At 35.7% G+C, this 17,204-nt stretch overlaps 1 protein-coding gene across 2 annotated transcripts; it reads right to left on the reverse strand.

Annotated features, from left to right (window-relative positions):
* Positions 1-129: 129 nt before the first annotated feature.
* On the reverse strand, positions 130-15,366 carry LOC141667909 (methyl-CpG-binding domain-containing protein 9-like). Of its 2 annotated transcripts, XM_074474553.1 has the most exons (11): positions 14,411-15,366; positions 12,762-12,785; positions 11,052-11,757; positions 9,816-10,904; positions 9,201-9,728; positions 8,494-8,799; positions 7,152-7,490; positions 5,790-5,888; positions 4,865-5,293; positions 2,999-4,699; positions 130-1,361 (listed from the first exon to the last, which is right to left on the reverse strand). In XM_074474553.1, exons 1-11 carry the CDS (start codon positions 14,914-14,916, stop codon positions 1,053-1,055), a joined length of 6,036 nt encoding a protein of 2,011 aa, XP_074330654.1. In that variant the 5' UTR covers positions 14,917-15,366; the 3' UTR covers positions 130-1,052. The 2 variants fall into 2 exon arrangements, with proteins under 2 accessions (XP_074330654.1, XP_074330655.1); XM_074474554.1 differs by lacking the exon at positions 12,762-12,785 and having other exon boundaries at positions 297-1,361; positions 14,411-15,365.
* Positions 15,367-17,204: the final 1,838 nt, after the last annotated feature.

Here is a 17,204-nt window from a genome sequence, read left to right on the forward strand (position 1 = left end):
GTTATCATACTTGCCTGTTAGTCTCGTTTTGGACAAAGTAAAAATTTAAGGTGTTCAATTACGGAGTATCACTCACATTGTATCATGCTAAGTGAACAAATTCATTGCACAAATCAGAAACCATTATGATTCATAAAAACACAATCCTGCTGCATAAATGTCAATATGTGTCTCATTAATAAAAACAACACTAAATATAAAGATTTTCTTTCTAAATTGAAGAAATATTTGCTATTTGTAAGCTAACTTTCTCCTGTACCCACATTATCCTACCATATATGAGATCCTTGTTCATATTCATATTTGATACTAGCATTTTACTTTCCCTCCCGGTGCTGGCCGGAAACTTACAGTAAGGAGGACAAGGAACACGGTATAACCTATAACTCTACTACACCACAAACTGGCCTAATACTTTTGAGTCTCATCCTTGTATTGACAATTTACAACAAGAATATCTTCATGTATGCCATCTAATTAATTTTACATAACTGACATGTCCATGTATCTGGCTGGTCAACAGAAGTACATTGGACATGTCCATGTATCTGGCTGGTCAACAGAAGTACATTTGAGGTCGCATCTTCAGGATATGAAACCAAATTCTCAGGTGCCAGAGCTTCGCCATGTGTAGTTGCTGTGAAGGTTCCAAAGTTTCTGTACATATTGAAAGCTAATCAGGATAACTGAATTCTAACTTCTAAGAGGCCAATCTTCTGACTAGAAAATGAAGCAGCCATAATCTCGAGAATGCTTGTTATTTGAAATATGATTGCCTGAATTCTGCAGATTAAGCAGGTCATTCACCAATTGTACAAACAAAACTCAATACACTTTCTTTAATGGTTAACTTGCTAACATTGAGCGGGGGACACCAAATTCACATGGGCAGATGTAATAAGTCTGGAGAGGCTAGCTATTCATAGTGATGCCAATTGTCAATTCCCGGGTCAAGCCACAAAAAGTAGATGATTAGAGGTTAAATGTAAATTTTCATGTTCCCCGGATTACACTTTCCACAGAGAATCGCGTCCCGCCAATCTTCATTTCCCCTAGTCTTTTCTTCGCTTGCTTCTACTCCTCAGCATAGGAAGGTCAGGGGAATCTGATTTAACAGACACGGGAGTTCCTGCATGCGAGTTTGAAGGCGATTCTTTCTCCGATCTGCATACATCTGCTAGATCCTCACTTGGAAGTTTTTTTTCATAAATTATTGCTGCATCTAACGCGTAGATGCAGAGAGCAAGAGCAGAAATTGTGCAAATCTTAGCTATGGCTGATGGTGATGACCAGTACCACCAATCCTTTTTTAAGTAGGTCGTCTTAATCATGTCCTCTAGGACAATTATAGCCTGGCACATCTGAAAGACCATAAAAAGTAAATATTAGCTTTCTACTTTCAACATACAAGTATCTAACACACAATAGAGGACAGACAAAAATGAATGAGAATCATATAGCTAAAGTTTCATATAAAGCGCACAAAAAATCACAATAAAGCTACCACAATTATTTTATACATAATTCTGATGTAGAATAATATTTCCACAACTCAGAAATGTCTTGACCTAAATCAAAACCCGAGAGTATTCATAAAATTTTTTTTTGAAATATTTTATAAAAATCAAAGTATAGTATATATGTTAAAGATATCATATCCATTGAAGTGGATTAAACTAGAAGGTTTATTATACAAACAAAAAGCTAAAATTAGTTACATACAGCAAATGAACTTCTTAAAAAATATAAGAGATTTATGAAAATAATTAATTTCATTCATTTAGTTCAAACTAATATAGAATTATTTTATATATTATGTGAAAGTTCAGGGTGTGGAGCCCTCACAGGTCACAGCTCACCCTCAATTATGAGTTATGACTGAGTGGCTCCGCCCCTGCTGGGCAGGGTCGAGTCTGGGCAGGGTCAAGAGTCGAAGAAAATGCAAAAAGTTTCAATTATGGATCCCTACTTTCCGGTCAACACAGAAAAGCTTAATATTCTTGAACAGGCAATAAAGGAGACTAGGGTTTGCAGGGGACTTTCTCAAATAGGAGGAGAGCAAATCGCAACTTAAAGTTCAGAAAGGTATGTGTATTTACTTATCATCTTTCTTCTTTCGCATTGGGTGTTCAGTGTGCACCGGACTGAGAGAAGGTTTTAGTCTATAGCATGACTTGCAAAGAAAGTTACAACTATATATAAATGGTAGTGATTGGTAAGACATCCGAGATGATGAGAAGTCAGAGATATGGCAAGGTCATACACTTTGTTGGCCGATACCATAGAATGGTCATACACTTTTGTTGCCTGATAACATAGAATGGTGGTGTAAATTGCTGCAGCTACTGGATGAGATGTCAACAAAATGATAACCATGGTTCTGACTAGTAAAGAGATTATTCAAGATAATGAAAAGCTAAAGATATGGCAGGTCATATAATTTACTTTTCCAATAACCCAGCCCTTGTCAAAAGGAAGATTTTACTTTTTCAAGAATCTTAATCCTATATAATAATTACTTTCTATAAAATGAATCACAATAGTGATATGCCAATAATATTCCAAAAAAGTACCCAAGTTTTATCATGGTAGCATCTCAAACTGATAGTGGAAAATAAAATTAATTGATGAGCTCCAACAACAAACAGGTATATACAGATAGACCATGCAGACTGCTGCTTGGAATATAAATCAGTTGTGAAATACCGTCTACATGAGAAAAGATGTGTTGCAGCTAATGGTAAATTATTAAGGAAGCTTATGACTAGAGACTTATAGCCTACATAGACCCTGCATCATGGCAAACAATTTGTTGCAACAGTAAGTTGATTGATCTAGATATAAACCTTATTCAACTTTAAGAGTCAAGACTATCGATTCTAGTACAACTAGAAAAAGAAGGAAAACTAAATATGAATGACACTCAATAATAATATCTGGTTGAATGTGGATAGTATAATTCAATGATAATGGATGAGAAGTTCAACATTAGACTAACCTCATATATAGATTCTGCAGATTTCACAAAACCCCGCCAGATGCATCTTTTCTCAAAGTCCGTTCTTGAGGGTCTCAAAGCCTCTTCTGGTAGTGCAGCATCCATATCAAGCAGAATACACTTTAGCCGCCTTAATACTGCACAAAGCCTTCCTCTTATTGGTTTTTGTGAAGTTTCACGAAGAACGGCCCACTTACCACTCCGAAGCAGGTTCTTAGTAGCAGATAATTGCTCCCTTTCACTCATGCACCTGGAATTTGATCTGCCACTTTTAATTTGCTCCGAATCCGTACCTTTGTTTGGCCATTTAGATGTACTGGAGCTATTACCAGCAATTGTACCAAATACAGTATTGACTCTTTTCTTTGAAATTTTCTGCTGATTTGCCAATTTTGAAGATACATCAGCTGGATTAATAGGAAGTACAGATACGGCAGGGTCATCCAGAAAAGGAGCTCTTTGGGTAAGCAATGAAGGAGTACCGGCAGAACCAAGAAGTCCAATATCCTTCACCATTTCTTTGAGAGAGTTCTTCATAACAAACTTCCTTTTGATCTCTTCAAAGTCAAATGGACATTCTGGTTGAGTTTTCGCATTAAAACATGGATCCGATATTTGTTTCTCACCTTTTACTGCCTTTAAATCAGAGCTATTTCCATGTAAAGGTTCAATTCTCATTCTTTTGTGTTTTGAGGAATCCAAATTACCCTCAAGAAAACCCAAGCTAACACTGCATACTCCATTTGTGTGCTTGCCGAGATCCTCACATGTTGAGAAGGTTTTATGACATGATAGGCAGTGCTGTTTAGAAGCCCATAAAAGTTCCAGGCACGCACATCTGCAAATTCTTCCCTGGAAACTTGTTTCATAATTGTATCTTTGCTCATTCGAATTATCAGTGGCCTGTATCTGCAAGCAAGGACCAAATTTCTTTTTTAAGGCCGTCCAAGCATTGGTGACCCGAAAATTAGTATCCAAAGTTTCTTTATTAAGGGTGGGTTGTATCTCATGTTGAATATGGCTCTTGGCATCATTTGAATTATGGAGCTTAATCTGATACCAATGTGAGATAGAATCTTTTAGTTCTCTCTCTACTGCACCATTTTCTCTCAACCATCCAATGAGTTCTTGAATTTCAGAATCACTTTGAAAACAAGTCCAGGAAGAAGATACTGGAGCATGCATAATTTTCTCAGATGGATAAATATTAAAAAAGTTTAGTTCTCTTGAGCTAGGACTCTCGACGACAAGAACAGGACTCCTCACGTCTGAACTGCTTTGAGTTACGCTTCCATGGTCTTGAACTTTACCTTTTTGTGGAGAACTAACAATGCTGTCAAAGCCCCAATACAATCTCCCCGAAGAATCTCTTCCTAGAAGCTCCTTCCGAACCTGAACCTTAAACATGCCCGACTCCAGAGTTGCAACTGTTTTTTGCAAACTAGAAATCATATTCTTCGGGGAATTTCTTGGCTTAACATTGGGTGCTTCTGGTAGCATAGACCCAGTACAGATACCACTAGCCTGTTCCTGCAAGTTCAAATAGGTCTGAGCTTTGTCTGCACAGGAGTTGAGGTCAGAAGTTGTGGAACGTAATTTTTGCTGCAAATCTGTGGAGACTGAGACAGACCGATCAAGGTGATCGCGGATGATGACTGAGTTAAGTATCTCGTCAGTCAATAGTTTAATAAGGAAAATCCTCTGCATTAATGACAGCAGCACATCGGTCAAACTGAAGTGCTAAGAGTTGCATAGATATGTCAAATAAGCAATATTATGGTTAAAACCTTAACTGAAATCTTCAATTTAAACAAGACGGAAAAAAACATGAGCATCTACACTGAACTAAAGGTCAAAGTGACAAACCTCCTCTAAACTCAATTCCCAATACTCTTCGACCTCCATGGTGTTTGCCAAATCAGCCAGTCTATTCAAATATTTGTCTGTCAAATCTTTCTGATATCTTTTTTTTCTTATCTGCATGCCATAAGATGATACTTGAGCTATCCGCTTTCCAGCGACACAAGAAGGACAGTACCAATTTCCATCAGGAATCCTCGCAAGTGGAGGGTTTAAGCAATATGTATGATACTCCGAATCACAAGTATCACATAACAGAACGTTAACATCATCTTTGTCTAGGCCACAAACTTTGCAAACCCCCTCATTCCAGGGGGCTTTAGGTAGTAAGGTCTCGGTTGCATGTGCAAGCATATCATCTAAATCTTTCTTAGCTTCTTCACTTACAGAATTATTACTAGCGTTCTTCTTTATTTTCTTGACCAGGACAAGAACCTAGATAAAGGAACAATAACTAATATAAGACATAGAACAAATGAATGTGTTCAAACAATAAGGGAGATACATCATGGAAATGCAATACAAGACATTAAAAAACCAACAATGTCAGTTAACCAACTCAGAATTTCGTTTCAGATCAGAATTCCGTGCAGATTACTAAACACAACTTTTCACCCAAACTAGAATGTAAGATTTAACTTTGAAATTTTGTTCTTTTTGGAGTGCCATATTGTGATAAAAACACATTAGTTAAAAGCAAAAGACTACCTTGAAAATATACACAGAAAGTAACAAGAATCTTATGCATGGACAACACTAAAAGAAAAAAGTAAAAAATGAACACAATATTGCAGTGAGGCTTCAGTATACACTGCAATAATACTGACTAAATAGATTTATATTTAGATTTTAAATTCCTTTACCATGCTTATCATATTGGCAATAACTATAAGCAACAACTAATTAGAAAATGCATATGAGTTTAACTGACCTCTTCTCCATACATGTCTTCAAACTTTTGGGACAATGTCTCGGCTAAATCAATCAGTTTCGATTGGTTCCCATATGCCATGCGAATATTATACCACACCTACAGAAAACAAAATTTTTGTGACAAGTGCGAGTATGAAACAGGTATATTTGTCAAACATTGGCATAGGTAGGTGATAACAATGGTGTATTTGGTAAACAATGTGAATGTAGATTCAATCACCCAGCACGCAGATACAAGTAGTTCTCTCTTTTCATATATCAATCTAATATGGAGCATTATCTGGTAACAGGTTCTTAATAAGATGTCACTAATCAAGTTATTAATGTTTGATCTAGATCTCAATGAATATGTAGCTGATCTAGACTTGGAAACGGACAATAGATATAGCAACTTATAAAACGTAAGTGAAAATGATTTTACTGGTCACATCATGATATAGAACTTTAGAAGTTAGAACCCCAAGATAAACAAACTGCAAAAGGTGGTAGTATCTATATGTTTCAGGCATTCATACACAAAAGTGAAATTGCGGTGGCATATTGAGATTATATAGGTATAGATTTATAAAGTATATTGTATATGTTTCAAAATGATTACTGATCTCCAAAGCTTTCTCAGGTTTGTGATTCTCCTCGACATCAAAGATGTTAAGAGCAATTAAAACATATGGAAGATGGGGACATTCAAGTTGTCTTGGAAACATGAGGTATTGGGACAGAATTCAATGAAGAAAAATTTATGGAAAAGCAGTACAGGATGATACAGTTTTGGAAGTGCAAAGACTAATTTAACATCATATAAGGTGATTGCTATGATAGACTTCAAATGCTACCATACCCCCACATAACAACTAGGCAACTAGACAATCGATATTTAAGGTAAGTGCCAGCAACTAAATGCAATCAAATACTTTATTATACTCTGTAGCTAATAAATCTGAGGGTAGTGGATCTTGTATGGAAGCTGCCTTTATTATGTTCTAAACTCAAAAACATAATCCATTTTCAATTATGTCCTAAATCTACATACTCAAAGGGCGTGACACAATAAGAAAGAAAAGAAAACTCAAAATTTGTGGTGGTTAGCAACTAAACATTGAGAGTAGATGTAATACTCCCTTCATCCTATTTTATTAACAATTGACTACAATAGAAAACATTATCCATTGTAGATTATAATACATAATATGCATCATACACTTCTTCAAAGGGAAAATACATACACCATTAGTATACGAAGAAATAATTGACATGGTTTTTTAATATTTAAAAATATATGAGCAATTAATAATTTCAAAATTTGTCAATTTTGACCATGATTTTTGACTAAGTTCATTTGGATATTAAAAAAAACATTTACCTCCTGAATGTCCTCATAAAAAGCTTCATGTGATTCACCATAGGCTCCGGCAGCCAATTTCAGATCAACAGTCCTGAAATCTAAAGGACGAGAAACCATTGCAGGATATCCTAGAAGTCCCTCATCATCATTGTCATGCGGAATTACTAGTGTTCTTCCCAACAGATTGCAGAAAACCCTTCCTTTATCTTCTGCAGCAACACGTCGCAACACAAGACGGCATTGTTTCATCAACAAATCAGAAAACGGAATGCTAACAGTCTTCCCTGTTTCTTTTTTCTCGGATTTCTGTTGTGGCTTTACAATTCTGTCATCCTCAAGCACCGAGACGACTGCTTTCTGCATCAAATGGTTGTAATCAGAAGTAACAGCCTTAAATTAATACAAGAACATTATGAAAGAGAAAGGAAGTCCAAATGTTTTAGTTTCACTTTTCAGTTATATATATATATTTATATATATAGCTAGTGATCAAATACAAACCAATATTAGAATACAAACTACAAACCAGTGACCAATTGGTGATTGTCTGATTGATATAGGTATAATTAGTGATTATAAAATAATCCACTTATATATTTATGACGGTGGCACCACCTATTTACTGGTCAGTATTATGTAATTTAGTGATTATTTTTGTGTAATTTAATGATCGCCACTAAATTGTTAATATATAATTTTATTTTTATATTTAGTGATTTTCAGTATGTAAATTAGTGAGACTCTATATATATATAAATAAATATCTTGTAAAAATAGCATAGGCAAACACAGGTGTAAAAATGATTAAATTCGATCTATGTCTATTAGTTTCTAATATGTATTACTTTAATTTAAAATCTTAGTTATTCAACCAAACTATCAAGTTTACCAGAGCTTTTCCACACTAACAATATTATGAACACCTCTGAGTGCTGTATATAGGGGTCAACGAATTAGTTGCATCCCTTCTGCAGGCTTGACTATTATACCCCCCCCCCCGGTGTCCTTCCTACAAATAAGAAAAAGAAAAGGGAACCTAAAAATGATATTTCTCATCACAAAATGCAGATAGAAGATTCAAACAACCCCATGAACCACAAGAATTCATCTAATTTTCTGTTCTCTCTCTTGTTTGGTTGCTAATACGGCTTGAGCAAGAGGCATTCATGTTGGAAGCAAAAAAGATTAAAAAAACAAAATTACTCAGATGAGATCTGTAATTGACTGGAAACAAATTACCATAAGAAGATTTTGCCAAAAGATAATTGGATTGTATTAAAAAGAAAATTTAATGCAGTCAATCTTAAATGCATTAGACAAAATTTCCACACATAATTTAGTCAAACAAATAAAGGAGTACCTTTGTAGGCCCTGATGCATTTCCCTTGTAGACTTCTTTGCTAATAGAATGCTCCAGTATCTTCTTTGCCCATTCAGGTGGATGTTTCCCCAAGGCTTCATTTACCAACCTTCTGATTCTGGCTCCTACATTGGTAGGTAGCTTTCTCACAGGCTCAAGCACTCTTGCCCAATCAGGGACTTCGCTGTCATTGTCTGTAACCATCTTCAAAGCATCTAATGCAGCAGAATCATTTGGGCCTAGGCTAAAAACATCATCTGTACTTCTTAATGAACAAAAGATTTTTTTGGTAGCCTCTGCAAGAAGCTGGTAATCACATATATTAGGACATCCTTATTCAAAAAGTAATTTTTATAGTAGTAAGAGTTTATAAGTAATGAACTAGTAAGCCCTGAAATGCCTAAAGTGTAAAAGAAATGGTAGTAAAGGACAAATGATGATGAACATATTAAGCAACACATTACATTTATTTACATATACTTGCACTTCTAAAACACTACCATAGATGGTTTATAAACCATGAATGTTATTAGAAATTAGGATAATTGTTGATTTGTCTCATATTTAATAGAAGTAGCACAGATATTCTATGTACAAACTTTGACCATTTAATAAATTTAGGATTATAAATTTTTAATAAATGGAACTTGATAAGAGGGAAAACAATATCAAATACTTTAGGTTTGGAAAATGAGACTCAATGTTACCAGTGCATCTGCCTCCATTGCAGTAACTCCTGTAAGAGATCCACAAAGGGGGCCACCATCACCATGTAAGCAATGGAAAACCCGTCCACTCTCTCTGGAGGTGATCTCTACAGAATCGAGGTTTCCCTCCATGGTCAATACAGCCAACATATATCTTCTAGCTAACTCTGGCCAGGTTAGGTCATTGATCGGAAGCACGTCAATTTTTGCCGCCTTTGCATCTTTCTTCTTACCTCTTTTTGACTTATCTCCACTATCAAAATAAGGATCCACATGTTGCGCAACCTTAACCACCAATTCACTAATTAATGTCTTCAGGAGTGAGGTATGAATGTCGGTCAACAGAAAACCAGTACATTTAACATTATCATTATCATCTTCAACATCTTGTGCTCCATTAGAAAGCTTCTGTTGCGAAGACTTAGGATTTTCTAACCAGGGATTAGCAAGTTCGCACTCAAGTTCCTGGAGTGCAAAGGGTTCCTCAAGTCCTAAAACATCTGAGAAACGTCTTGAAAATTCCCAAACCTAAAGATACATTAAAAACAATTATAAGCATGTATAATCAGTGGATTAGTAAGTTTCGATATTAAGAAAAGAACAGTGTTGACAAACCTGGAGAACATCACCAATCAAATATGCAGGAAGCTTAGAGCAAAAAGGATTTCCCAAAGGACGACGAGCACTTATTTCAAATTCTTCAATTAACTTCTTTCTATGCGCTTCGCAACTTTCGATAAAACTGTTTGACTTTTTCTTGACGGGTACAACACCTCTTCTCTTAGCCACAAGAAACCCAGTTCCAACTGTTTGCATGATTGATTTTGGACTTCTCTTATTCAGAAATACATACCCTGGACAATTACGAACCTCGGGAAGCTGTTCCAGTAGTTCTTGAACACATTCAAGATCTAGTCCAAATCTATCCTGTTGTACCCACTTTGCCAGCATCTCAGAAGAAGCATTAAATTCTTCAATGCTCTCAAACAAATGTGGCGTGTTAAAAGGGCTGCCGAGATAAGAAAACTTGGATAAAGATTCTATACTTTCAATTGCTTTAACATCACTTCCATCAACATCATGCCCACAGCAAAATTGAAGAACACCCGTTTTCTTACAAGCGTCGCGGCAAGAATTTAGAAAAGTTGTGGCAGCCATTTCCCATGCAGATACTGATGATCTCCCTTCCACCGTAAATATTCCAATACAATCCTCTGGCCCAACACCGTAAGAAGTTTCATGTCGAGATCTTTGAAGACGCAAGTCAGAAGATGTTTGGCAATTCAATTTGTGAAAATCAGGATCTTTAAATGCAGAAGAATCTGACAAGATATTGTCATCCAGACACGGCGGGTTACATTCTGTTAGGAACGTTTGCATACTTGTATATTCATCATCATCATCATCAAGCTCACAGATAGCCTGATCATCTTTCTCAGCTATATTTTTCTCATTTCGCTTCCAAACTGTTGAGCTACTAGGGATACAATGCTCAGTGCATGGATATCTTTGCACCTTAAAAAGTGGGCCAACATCACCACCTTCCAGAACATCAGAGACAAAAACAGATCCAGTAATTCGGTCATGCCAGCAAGACTTGTAACCCACTGGCCATATGTGGCCAGAATCATGATATGAATTCCGTTGATCAACCTTGCCAGCATGGATAATATACAGGTCTTCAAACTGGACCGGGAAGCCTTCCTGCTTTGACAAAAAGTGAGATATAATATTAGTACATAGGCATGCAGAATGAAAATCCTGAATACTCTTGTGCATTCAAACAGAGTCAAGTATAGATTATGTCTGGGACAGTATTGCACACCGAAGATTGATAACAGCATAACTTACACAAAAGTTTTGATGTTCAGGGTCGTCGATCTTAATTTTGTCAAGTTCCAGTGGTCGTATGGATTTATTTAATCTTCTGACACCAGCATTTATGATCTCAGCACTCAAGGACTCCCCACCAAGAATGCCTTGTCGAACATCTTTAACCTCTCTACTAGTACCGTTTCCCATATACATGGTTGCCTCTTTTCTTTTGTTGCCTTTTTGTACTAAAGTAACTCCATCACCTCTGCTGTCAGCTTCCAAAGCATGCCCATTAGGTACGAGCCCAAGAAAATTAGCAACAGCAGACATGGACTCAAATCTACTTCCATCTAGGGCACAGTATACTGCAAAAGTTTTGCATCTGACTGGGCAAAAGTTAAATTCCACATGCCAGCCATTTCCCAATACGCCCCTTCTTTCTAAAACAAAATCTTTGAGAGCTTGCAAATACAACTCACTTGCACTACTGGAGGCAGGAGCCAATTTTGGCCGATTTTGAAGTATTGCGTCAGGGTTGAACCTTGTATCTGCATTCCCTGGAAACCTATCATGATTAAATCTGTGATGAAGTGGAGCTTTATACATTGACAGAGCATCATTGGTCTCGCATTGAGAAGGCTTTTGAATATAAAACCCACTGTCCATGTGAAGCGACTGTGAGTATGAAGCCGATGAATTAAATAAATGGCTAACAGCTGAGGTACCAAAAGCAGCCTGCATCCTACACCAAAAGAGATGTGAGAATTAACTACAGGAAGAAATCAAGTTTAAACAAATGAATAAAAAATAAAACAAACGGTGATTCATATATACATGAAAAGAAAAATAAATCAGCTCGTCAAACAGGTTTCATTAAGTTGGCTGAATACTGGCAACAACCCAAGATGAGAATACATTCATTTAATTAGACATTAATCAAACATCAATGATTTCAATCTTATATCCTTCGCAGTGTTGTTAAAGGCGCGCCGAGGCGCACGAGGCGCAGCGAGGCGCACCATTAGCGCATAATTCTTACCGAGGTGCAGCGCCTTCAATGATGCGCGCGCCTAGACCCCTGAGGCGAGAGGCGCAGCGAGGCGCAAAAACAGTCAAAATATTAAAGAACAGCCCTAAAACCCAACTTTTTTTAAGCCCAGAAGTGTTTAGAAATCCATGTTATCAATAATAACAAACATGAAGACATTTCCTTACATATACATGTATATTCTACTTCGTTTCTTCTCGGTAAAGCTGTGTGTATCATGTGTATATATATATTGTGTGTGTGTATACAATTAAATATATATATATACATATTCTTACGGTTATAGTGTTATACATACTAATATACCATGTATATGCTTGTTCTTTTGTGTTTCCAGTTACATAATGATATATATGTATGATTTACACCGTAAAGGAGCAATGTCTACCGAAAAAAGTGATAGTAAGAAAACTTATCCAACATGAAAGTTCCTTTAAGTTTCATATTCCTATTTGTGGTGTTTTTGCCGAATTCTATAATAAATAATTCATTTTCTAAGTAAATTTGTTTCACTTCGATGAGGCGCGCGCCTCGCCTCGCGCCTCATCGCCTAGGCTCTAAGGGACCCTAGCGCCTCGGTGCGCATCTCGCCTTTAATAACATTGATCCTTCGCTTGATAATTTTGTCAACTTTTGAACATCATGTTTTCTATACAAATTATCCAATTTACTGTTACTCAAGGGGAAAGCGCACTAACCATTCGCTGACACCAGGAGCATGCCTGTTGAGGCAAGGCATGGGACAAGAGTTACAATATTTATTATCAATACATTTCTATGTAAATTTAAACAAAAAACTGAACTCGATAAGTACCAAATAAAGCATATTAACAAAAACATAATATAAACAAAATTAAACGTACAAGAAGTATATGCATATACATATAACATATCTATGTGTGTGTGATGTTATCTACTCTTGCGATGTATTTAAACCATTAATTGACTTGTGAGTTTTGTTAATCTAAGAAGAAAAAGAATCGCGCCATGCGCGCCAACCGCCAACTTAACACTGCTCCAATCATTAATGTATATCCTGATGGTACAGATTAAGAAATGATAAAGGTTTGAAACGTAGCACCATAGGAATTAAGAACTTGTTGTGAAGTAAATTAAAAAAAGGGATAACGAGCGGCTAGTATCTGTATCTATAAAGACACGAAGGAAATCCTAGAAGCAAATTTAAAGACAATGGTGAAAACATGTGTGTTGGGTACTCACTTTAATGATTACATTGTTTTACAGTCCATTGCATTTTGCAACTACATATCCAATCAATGATCCAGGGATTTCTTCATTTAATACATTTAAGTTCCTCTATCTAGATAACATATCTGAAACTATGAAGCAAAACAAGTTTATCATTTTCCACAACTTTTACAACAGATTTGCATGCCTTTCAATTTCTTGTTACTGTTGACATGTTTTTAGACTTAAAGTGAGAAGAAGGTTGTCTAAAATCAACCATGAAATTTCCAGCTTTTAACTGAAAGGAAACTTACAGCAACAAGTGGAAGGTATTCAGGTATCATGGTTCATACTTCATTTCTCAGTGATTCTTGGTCAGTAGTTTATAAATTTGCAGACATCAACAGTAAATTCTACACTAAACTGATAGTGCCAACTACACTGAAGTGCTAGCACGCAATGCCTGACCTTAGTGTGCATTTGATTAACAAAATTGACAAATAACAACTGACCAGTACGCAATGCGCACCCTTAAAATGCACTTAATTTGCAAAAATAGAAACATTCACGGACCAGTACGCGATGTGCCTCAAAATGCATCTAATTTGCAAAAAATTAAAAGCTTCTCCAAATGATTTTGAGTAATAAATGCAGAAACAACTGTAAATGGGTAGAACACGAACAAAAAATAGTTTTTACAATTTTTTTCAAATTACAAAAATATAAACATTAACAGACCAGTACGCAATGCGCGCTTTTGAAATGCATTTATTTTACAAAAACAGAAACACCAACACACCAGTATGCAATGCGCCTCAAAAAACATTTAATTTGCAAAAAAAAGCGTCTTCATATGATTGAGTAAGAAAATACAGAAACAATAGTAAAATAGGTAGAACACAAAGGAAAAACAGTCTATACAAATCTTTTCACACTTTTCTTTTAATTACAAAAACAACATAAAAAACCAGCACAATGTACACCCCCAAAACTCATATTTGTGCTAATACAAACACAGTTTTTACACTCAACACGCCAAAAGATACATAAATTCATTCATCACATACATTAGCTAAACCAAACTTCAATAATTTTCAACATAATCACAGTCAAAAAACATGTCCACACAACTAAATATCCAACCGTATAAAGTATATACCTTCTATCATACTGCTCCTTCTGAACCTGAACCCCGAACCCCGCTCCACCAGCACTCCTAACCCCCAAAAACTGAACTTCCTCATCCTCAGGCGGAGGCGCATTCATATCCAACATCCTCTCAGCACCACCACCTCTCGCCCTCTCGGCATTAGAACTACTACCACTACCAGAACCACCAACCCTCGCCCTCCCGGCATTAGAACTACTACCACTACCAGAACCACCAACCCTCGCCCTCTCGGCATTAGAACTACTACCACTACCGGAACCACCAGCATTACTCCCCGCAAACAAACAGCCGAAACATCTCCACTCCCCCTCAGGCTTCTCCTTAGTCCCCATACATTTCATATGAAAACATTTCCCACACCTAACACACACCAGCATTCCCCCCTCAACTTCCCCACCTAATTTTCGACACGAACCGCAAACTCTCCAATCACCAGGCGGTGGAGACTCATTGAGATCGAATACAAACGCTGAATTATTTCTACCGCTCTCCATTTCTCAATTTCAACTCACAGCATTACACACACACATAAACACAATCACTATATCAATACAAATCAAACACAGAGATTTAAATTTAAATATAAATATAAATAATATATATAAATTTAACAAGTTATTATGCAATAATAATAATAATTTAAGATCTTTATGAATTGAAGTGAATTGGGGGTCGAATTGCTGGAAATCACCGAGTGAGTATGATGAGATATACATATACTGATGTATGTATAATTTATAGACACGAAATATGTAGAAGGTGGTTGGGTTGGGGGGTTTAAGAAATGTAACGTATGTGTGTGTGTCGAGGAATGGACAAAACTGAGTTGAAAACGTTGGAACTAACTAGTTTGGCCTGAAGCTGGAGGAGACCGGGGTTTGGTTACTCCTCCTCGGGAGCTGTGAAAAGTATTGAAATGACCATTATACCCCTGGTTAATAATGTAAGTACATTTTTGTGAGAAGTGAGTAATTGTGTCTTAAATTTGAGAATGGGGAGTTAAGATTGGTGTTTTTGGTTTGGTTAATGTTGGTGGGGGTTAATTTGCTTCTCCAACTAATTACACATTGGGATTTATTATTGGATACTAGTAATATTGACTTTGTAACACTTCATGAGATATTGTATTTTATATTTTGTAAATTTAATGTTAGAGATGTAATAGGGAGGAGTATTTTTGAAATTTTTTAGATTTTTATGGAGATAGTTGTATTTTAGTGATTTGAAATTGAATGTTACATATCTGTAACTGATTACATATTTCCTGCGGATTTTTAGATGTTATGACTTACTTTCTAACTATATACAAACATGAATTTATTACGTTTTGTTGTGAAAGTTTAGATGTTACGACTTACTTCCCAACCGTATATTAATACGAATTTATTACATTTTGTTGTGAAATTTTAGATGTTACGACTTTCTCCTCAATCGTATATTAACACGACTTTTTTATGTTTTCATTATAAATTTTTAGATGTTACGACTTACGAACTGTATATTAAAAGAAATTTTTATGTTTGAACTTCCAAAATTTATTTTCATTTTCCACCAATAACACATTTATTGAAAATATTAAAATATTACTATTTATCTTCCCACCAGATGCTAGTGTGAATATGTAACGGTATTATTTGCAAAATTTTAATTTTTTTTAAAAAAAACTAATTTGAGGTAAGTTGGCCAAAAAGAAATGTAGTGAGGGACAAAAATGTGATTTGACAGAAGCTGTCTGAGATTAACCTGGACGCATACACGGGGAGTGTGTTGTGTACTAAACTGATGAGCAGGCAAAGTGATATTCCCCAAATGTGATTTTCTCGTGAACGAAAGCCCCAAGTGCTATACAAACACATCTCGTCTTCTCATTACATCACTTATATGCCTTTATTCTATTTTGTACAGCTTTATGAAAATTTCTGATTTTTTTAACATCTAAAAATTATTTTAAAATAAAATAGAGCATTGTTTGTAAAATATAAAAACGATTTTTTATTATTATAGCTGGGCTAATTTATTTTTAGTAAAAACTATTGACAAGATTAAGAATTATTATTCTCGGTTTTTGTCATTATATCGATTTATAGAATTAATTAGTTAAAAAAAATTGACGAATAAACCGGAAAGTTGCGAAAAAATAGAGAATCGAAATTAATCAGGAAAGACATCGTTCAGTATACGGTATGTACAATAAAGTTGTCTGAAATTATTAGATATATCTATAAATCGAAACCCAAGTAGCCAAGATTCAAGAACAAAAATTGCCTGAGAGACTAAAAATTAGAGATAACATTTCCCCATGACTTTACTACGTTAAAGATAGAGACAGATAACATCAGCTTCAACAAATATATTGCTGTCAAAATGATAAACATCAACTATAGCCGTATACACCAGCAAAGTCACACATATTGCGTCATGAAATTTGTAACACATATTGAGATGATAAGTATGATTTCTATTGGGCTGGGCTAAATTTTGAAATTTGATCCGAGATGATAGAAGATAAGATTATGGGCCTATTGGGCTCGGCTGTTTGCGGATTAATTCTAGTTTAGTCCGTTTACGTAAATGATTTTCGCAATATTCGGGTTCTTGTTTGTTTCGTTTCTAACACCGTAACCAATTATTTTTCTCGTTCCATATTATTATCAAAACAAGATTACCAACTATTCACGTAATACCGTCAACATTTTGAGAAAAGTTTTGGGAAGCATTTCATGATCCCACAAAACTTGTGCAGTTCAATAACTAAAAAAAATCGATTCTCGTACATTCAAGA

Source organism: Apium graveolens, chromosome 6 (genome assembly GCF_009905375.1).
Source record: "Apium graveolens cultivar Ventura chromosome 6, ASM990537v1, whole genome shotgun sequence".
In the NCBI taxonomy this organism is placed as follows: Eukaryota; Viridiplantae; Streptophyta; class Magnoliopsida; order Apiales; family Apiaceae; genus Apium; species Apium graveolens.